Genomic DNA, 8,033 nt, shown 5'->3' with positions numbered 1-8,033 from the left:
CAGCGCTTAAAAAAGCAAATTGCCCGTGCTTCGATTGATATCCGCCCAAGAGAACATACAGCATGATTAGGCCGCCTCGATTTAGGTTCACCCATCCTATGTCGGTTCGGTTGCGAGGTACGTAATCGTCTCAGCAATCTATACTTGTTTGATTGAGGTGAGGTTGTTGGAAGAATGAGCAGGTGGTATCAGCTCTTCCGATCCTTCGAGTCCATGAAACCACCTTACGCACGCGGTGCTCTCAACCAACAGTGTCAGCACCAATTAATTCATGACCTCGCATACTATCCACAGCCTATCTTGACTCTTTAATACGACGCCATGCACTCTCACTCAGTATACCGCTGGATACGCTCACTTTACGACTGAGCTATATAGTTCTAAACAGGAATAAATACGCAGTTCTACGATAACCCGCCAGCTGGTTGTTTGTATTTCGATTGACGTGTGCTTCTGAAGGTTCTGCGCGATGATAGGCTGTTAGACACGCACTGGTTTGACATGATCGTGCAGTTTATGCAAACAACTATGCAGAATCACTCTTCTGCAGCATTATAGTCTCATCGACCCGAAGCTAACAGGGGCATGCGTATCTTCTGTTAGTCGGCAGCTTTTGACAGTACGCTACCTTGAAACGTGACTGTACTCCCAGAATGCAAGTGCACACATCGTCTAATCATCCCCGTAACTCTACAACCTACGTTCAGTTGGTACTCTATATTCGAGGTGAGTCAAAATGTAGAACCAAGTTGCGCCTCAGGAGTAATTTGTTAGTATCAAGAGCAGATGTATGCAGATGCCCTGTATTTGGTACGCTCGCAATCTTTTTCTATGTTAGTCAAGAGCACTCCTTGGTCGTTACAATATTAATAAAGAAATACCACACTGCCAGTCGTCGCACCGTTGGACGCGTTCACAGTTTGCACACATGCATTATCCTGGCGTCGAACGGCACTTTGCGTTCTAGCCGGAATCTTGCAGACCAACAAATAACTGAAAATAATTCCTGTTCTCAATACATTATACGATATCCTGAAGAGACGCAGACACAATTTCGATGTTGGCAATGCATCAAATCCATGACACTGTCTCTAGAGCCTCGAAGGAAGAAGCAACGTAGGCACATCGGAACGCCTCTATTCACCTACAGTACTGTACAGTATATCCATGGGCCGTTCACCGTATGTAAATAAACTACGTATAGAGAAAAGGGGCCTATTGTCACAGACTAAATCATAGTCGACGGGGTGGATTCTTAAGACATGTCTCCATCCTCTCTCGCCGCCACAGTCAAGCCAGAGATCGGCGGTTGGGCGTCACTCCATCCCAGCCAGACGTGGCTGCTAATTAACATAGGTTACTATTCTTGGTGACGGGTTGGCAAACAAACTCTGATGGCTTGAACGGTACAGTACCAGCCTGAAACGTCGCGACTTGTGGCATGCATGATACCGGTACTGTACTGTAGCTTTTACTGCAAGCCTTTTTATTTTATTTTACTTTGACTTTGACTTTGACTTTGACCAAGCCCTGATCACCTCTCGTTAGAACAGTAGTTAGACACTTGAAACGAGTACATTCCTGACCACGGCTTCTAGCAACTCACCATCCGTCTCATCTTGATTCAACATCGGACAGAACATGACACAAAGAACGCCTTGTACTAGTCTCTGGGCACTTCATCTTGGGTAAACAAATGAACTCATTGGAGATAACACGAGTTTAAGAGCTGTCTATGCCAAGCTGGCCATTATTACAATCCAGCTACTACTGTAGCAGTGGTCACAAGACTGCTCGAGATGTGAACAGCAACCACAAGGCCTGGGTTTTGTTTTCACCCCTGCCTGTTGCACTGTATGATGGCCTCTTGCGAGAACTCGAAGGAAAGATTAGCGAGCTAAAATGAATGGGAGGCGGGAGCATGTCTCGACTTCATTCCTTAAACTGCTTCTACCCGTAATGCTAACGATATCAGGACGCTGGCGCGCATTATCCCACCCATGGCCAGACAACACTTGTCCAGAATCGAGCGATCGCTCCTCTGTTCTTTAGAAATGTCGTACAACACCTCAGTATTGGAGGTGCCAGAAACTTGCCTTGTTGACTATTAGTAGGCAAATCACGGCTGCCGGCCTTGAGTCTAGACTGAGGAGAGGACACGGCCAGAGGAATGAGAATTGCGGGAGCCAGCATGAGATGGACGAGGAACCTTCCCGCGCCAGGTCTAGGTTACCTCTTCAACCATGCTACTGCGGGCACTGGCATCGGTCAAAACCTTTGCCACAAGGCTATTGTACCTTGGTGAAAGCCGAGGCCCAAGATGGTTGTGCCTTGGAGGTCTTCCTGTCATCGAGATAACTGGCGATCTGTAGGCATAGAAATACTGCAATTTTGTATGGGCTAGAAGCTGTACTCAAATAATTTGAAAGTATAAGCATCCTGATTCACACACCTAGTCAAAATTGTCACTTGGCCTTGCTTGCGAGCTATCAAAGTGCAGTTCACAGATCATCCTGAACCCGACATGAGCAAAAAATAGACACAGCACATGTGTAGCCTACGATCCTCCTCAACGAAGTAGACGTTAGTTGCTGCTAGTGCATCATTGCGTGTAAACCGCTCAGCCTTCATCACATCTTAGCTCCATCTCATCACCAGTTTGCCACCGTAGACACCCAACATGGAACTGTTGCTACCCAATTTTTGACATATGGATCATTTCGGTGGCCTTCATTTAAGCTTCAAACTCAAAGGAAGCACCGGGCCGTCTACCAAGATTCCCTTGCTCCAAATATCCACGCCCTGGAAGCTAGAAGCGTTCATCAGTCACTGTGGGACAAAGAAGTAGCCAATACGGATACTGAGTAAGAAATATCGTCCAAGCCGAATTTTGTTTTGTTTCTTTTTATGTATCCAAAAATGCCTCGCTAAACCGCTCATTCCATGCTTATGGTATATGTTAGCTTGATATAAATTCGAGAATGTCTCCACTGAAAATATTCGACGCAAAGCCTCAAATCCTGGAGAGAAAGAAGCCATCCATGACAATATAGGTCCTTTGTACTTGCTTGCCCGTTGGGTTAAGCCTCGAGAACAGGCTCGCGCTCGCGGTGACTGCGATGGTGATGGTGATGATGGTCAGAATCCCTTGACCTCGTGTCGTACTCTTCCTCATCTCGGTGTCGCCTGCGCCTTTCTCGATCCCGATCTTTATCTTCGTAGTCCGATGAATCATCTTCACGATGACGGCGATGGCGATGATGCCTTTTTCTGTCATCATCTTCCCTGTCACGATCCGTGTCACCACCATCTTCGTCACGGCGACGTCTCTCTGTATACATGATCAGTGCATACTCTGATAGATGTATGAATCTAAGCCTGTAACTTACCACGCAGGACTTGTGTCGCTGAGGCATATGCCTGGATTTCCTCTTTGCTGAGTACTCGCAGCACGATTACAAAATCATCTCTGACCTCGAACCTCTCCTTGCCGATAGTTAAAGCCTCGGGGTTGACAACCTTGCGGCTGATCTTGGTCCATTTTGCACCTGCAGGTGCTTCTCTAGCCTTCTTGTCTTCCTTATGAGGTGCAACGCCCTCGCGGATGGGATTTGGCTCTTCCGGGAAGCTAACTTTGGGCTGTTTCAAGATACCCTTCAAAGGTTTCTCGTCCTTCTTGTCACGAGGGGGCGATACAACCCGGACTTGCTTATCATCCAGAGAAGCCTGTTGCAGCTCACGGCCACGAACCTCCTCACTAGGAGGAGTGGAGGGTTTTGAATCAGACGGGGAATGGTGTTCTCTAGATGGCCGGGTGTCGGTCACGTTTCTGGATTCTCCCGAAGGCGAGGAGGAGGGCGATGTGATTTCAGCTACGATAGGAGACTCCTTTTCTTTCTCCTTGTCAGTAGCATTCAAGGCTGCGAGCTGGTCTTTGAGCTGCCTCAAATCAGATGTATCGTTAGGGTTAAAAGCATTAGAGTCGTGACGTCTTCGGGTCGACTTTTTACCTTCGTCTGAGTCCGAGGCTGAAACGACCGCCTCGCCACTCTTACGCGATTCCACAGGTCGGCGACTTGTGTCTCTGGACCCACGGTCTTGATCACGTTGTCGTGAGTGGTCCCGCTGTCGCGATCGATCCCGTTCCAGGTTGCGTGGGCGTTCGCTCTTCATCGAGTCTCGCCGCCTGTCGCGATCTCGCTCACGCTCGCGTTCGTCATCAGAGCCCTTACGTCTGCTCGCCTCCTTCTCGCGCTTATCGTCGTCTTTGATGGCGGGGACGAGTCCCACTGCAGTCGCAGCAATGCCCAGGCCAGTAGCCACCTTATCGCGAAATCGCGTACGCTCTTTTTCCTCATCGTCGCTGCCCTTCTTACTCTCACGTCTCTCACGACGGGGCTCCTTTGAATCGATACGGCTCCGGCGACGATCATCGCGCTCGTAATCAGTTTCGCGCGGTAGATCTTCATCCGACCGCTTCTTGGGTTCTTGGCGACGTTCGCGGCGGTCATCGTGTTCATCGGCAAGATCAGTTCGTATACCAAAACCACGGGAAGTGACTCGATCATCATGAAAATATGGGGTTTCGTATGAGCGCTCCGGCTCATGAGCACGCTCAAGCTCAGGCTGTTCACGAAACTCTCGCATTTTTCTTTCGTCCTCTCGACTACGGTAGTAGTCGTCATGATGGGAAGAACGGGGTGGCCCCTCCTGGTACAGCGACACTGGCCGAGGCCGTCTTGTCGTCTCGGTAGTGGCGACGAGAGGGACATCCTGTTTTGTCGAAACAGGTTCTGGTGTTTTGGAGGGCATCGGAGCGTAGTCACGGGGGCTTTCGTACCCTCGGATCTTATCGAATCCACGAGTGCTAGGCGGAGGACCTCCTCGGTTATCGTATTGTCGACTGGTCGAGGCGCTACTTGTGTTTGTGGTTATATGATTGCGACTCAAATCGGGGCTCGTATCAACGTTAAATGTCCGCTGATCCGCGTTATAGTTGATGTTAGGACGATAGTATCCACGGTCGAGACTCTCACGTCTCCGTGTCCTCGTCGGAGCTGAGTGATCGAGATCATAACGAACTAATTCCCCGGCATTGGTGTACTGGTATCCGTCGTCTCCGTAATCGACGTTGTTGGAGCTTTGGCGTGGGTTGTTCTGGTAAATAGCGGATTGACGGCTGTTGCGGTAAGGGTCATCGCGCACTAAGCTGTTGCTGCGTTCCCTGCTACTGCGACCATAGCTATCGGTGCCCGGCTGGTCGGCATAGGAGCGGGCTGTGCTGCGTGAACGTATAGATGAGGCAGGCTGAGTATAGAACTGCCCATCGCTCGACCGGTAATCATCCCGCATGGGACTTCCGGGACGAGCGTTGGAAGAATGAGAACTGGTACCATTAGCACGGTCCTTCTGGGTGGTCATAACAATAACCGGTGGTCGACTCGTGGAATCGAGAGTGGAGGACCTCTGCGTGCGAGTGACATCTCGAGTGGTCGGCCTGTGTGATCGAGGATCCTGGGTAACGGCGTACGTGCGGGTCGTGGTGTTGGGAGTCGGCGTAGTGGAAGTGGTTGTAACATATCCTCGTGGGGTCGCTGAGACAGGCTGTTGTTGACGGGTAGAAGTCGGCATGACATGCATGTCACCAGCATATAGAGAAGTATAACCAATGCTTGACGGCAGAGAAGTCCTCGCGTGGTTCGAGAATGTAGCCGCTCGCCCAGAGGACGGGTAGCTGCGATAACGGTCCGTCATGATGACGTGGGGCACTAGGATCGAAAGGCCAAAATGGTTCCTCACCCGTCAGGCTATGCGTACTGCTGGAAGCCGACGGTGCGTGAGGTTCGGAGTCACGAAATCGGGGTCGAGTGGTGAGAAACGTTGGACAAAACGTGACGCTGTGTAGAAGAGCGGTAGCGTTGGGGCGCCAGGCGTTGAAATGAGTGGAGGGCAGCAGTGGCGTCTTGTAGACTGGTGTAAGTGGTGCAGCGGCGGAATGACGGCAGTCTCCTATGAAGCCAAGGCCACGTGAGGAGGGGTCGAACTTGGTCGGTCCTTGTCAGCGTAGACTAGCAATGACAGTATCCGTATTAATAAGACCTGGTAGCAATAACGGCAGGCTCAGGGTTTGTATGCTGGTTAAACGACGACTCGAGTTCGAATGCCCACGAGTGATTTACTTTTCGTACGTAAAACACTTGTCGGGTAGATCGCAATTGGTGTTGTTGATAATTAGGTAGACAAGCCCTGGCTTTGTCACCAAGATGACGCCGAGTTCGACAAGTTACCACAAGACAATGGTGACACTACCTCGGATGATAGTTACTCAATGACAGAGGCAAACAAGGGGTTCCTGTGATTTCTGCAACAAAGGCGATGGTTGAACTCGTTTGCTCGGTTTTGCTTGTGGTTGGCGATTGTGTCTGAATAGTGTAGTGTAGTGTGTTCCTTCCCACTAATTCCTACCCAGTCAGTTTGGATATCAGAACAGAGCAGCGGCTTAACTCACAGAGTTTTCAAGACAGCAGATGTATCAGAAATATAAGAATCCACGAGCAAGTTGACAGACTGACGGGGTGTCCAATCTGAACAGTCGACTTTTCCTTTGTTCTACTCTGTGCGCGTGTTCTTCTTGTACGAGGGTCCACCACCAAAAGGTGGTCGGTCGAGGTGGGGTGAGGGGCAATATCAGAAGAACAAAAAGCACCAAATTACAGCAGAGCAGATTGGAAAACCGTTTAGAAAGAGAGAATGGGGGAGAAGACGGCAGAAGAGGCAGTTGGTGATGTTTTGTCAGAAGCCAATTTTTCTCTCCTCCAAGGGACCCCCGACAAGTCAAACGATTCCAAGATAAACAATATGCTCCGTTATTGCAGCTAACGTTAGTGGTTATTTGCCGACGGTATAATCCCAACGTCTTTGGTATCAGTCGAGTGATGGGATTGCCGATGACGATCGATGCGGTGGCGTGGCGTGGAGAAGGAAACCCGACTACTGTACAGATGTATGTAAACTAGACAGAAGCTGGCGTCAGTCAAGGTCACCATGAAACGGTTATTCAGAAAGACGTGTGGATACAGTACTGTAGCAAAGCAGTCAGGCAGTCTCGGTAAGAAGCAGGGAGAACGTCACCCACCAGGATTGGATGCAGTTAAGACTAAACTAAACTACAGTACAGTACAGGGTCCATCCGACCCTTGGCCTTGGGTGAGATGTACCTTTGCCTGCAGTCAAGATTGGACAATGCATGCAATGCAGCAAACTTGTCTTGCTGGATCTCACTGACTGAATGTCGGGTGCCGTCTATAGGTGGGTTTGCAATTGGCTGGTTCCCGGTTATTTAATTGCAATTCTGTTCCGTTGTTCTTGTAAGGATCGTGTTGTCGTCTCAACACCGCATGCTCGACTGGGAAGAACTGGATTGATTCCCAAGGATATCCCGCCGTGTTTGGGCGGAGCTGGCTTAGCCTCGCTAGTTTTTACTTTTACCAGGCTTGCTAACTCGAATAAGTGATGGAACGTTTGAATGTACAAGTGTCCGTACCTAGGTATAGTACCTTTGTACTAAGGTAGCATTGACGGCGCCTGCCGAAGAATGAAGCTTCCAGGTTGGAGCCCAAAAACTTAGAAGGCCAAGCCCAACACAAGAACAAACAACCTTGACCCCAGGCTCGGGCCCGGGTCTTGGGCTTCGGATAGGTTCAGTGGGGCGAGCTGGATGTGTCGGGTCTGTGTTAATCGTCCGCTTGGCTTGGTGACTGATGGCCCATGGGTCTGTCTGTAATGGTTGTGGTGGAGATGGAGTTGTCAGGCTCCGATGCCATGCCAGGGCAGGGTCAGGGTCAGGGACCTCGTGAACCCTTGATTTCGAGACAAATAGCTTGAGACCAAAGACCCAAGTGGACTGTCAGACCTGAGCCAGAACCGTTGGCCGTGCTGCTTCTTGAATCGTGACTCGTGAGGCTCTGCGACTAGACTAACGACGTTATGTCTCGTACCGTACTCGTACTCTTCTATTTTTTTTTTTTTTAGGG

The 8,033-nt window shown here is 49.9% G+C and overlaps 1 protein-coding gene across 1 annotated transcript; it reads right to left on the bottom strand.

Annotated features, from left to right (window-relative positions):
- Positions 1 to 3,080: 3,080 nt before the first annotated feature.
- Positions 3,081 to 5,754, bottom strand: FIESC28_11007 (uncharacterized protein; the record flags this gene model as incomplete). The annotated part of the gene is made up of 2 exons (XM_031165137.1): positions 3,081 to 3,331; positions 3,390 to 5,754. 2 exons carry the CDS (start codon positions 5,752 to 5,754, stop codon positions 3,081 to 3,083), a joined length of 2,616 nt encoding a protein of 871 aa, XP_031010799.1.
- Between the last annotated feature and the right edge of the window lie 2,279 nt (positions 5,755 to 8,033).

The sequence above is a fragment of the Fusarium coffeatum genome, assembly GCF_003316985.1.
Source record: "Fusarium coffeatum strain FIESC_28 chromosome Unknown BRIP53273_contig_353, whole genome shotgun sequence".
Classification (NCBI taxonomy): domain Eukaryota; kingdom Fungi; phylum Ascomycota; class Sordariomycetes; order Hypocreales; family Nectriaceae; genus Fusarium; species Fusarium coffeatum.
Note: the sequence above shows the minus strand (reverse complement) of the source record. Positions and strands in the feature narration are given on the sequence as shown.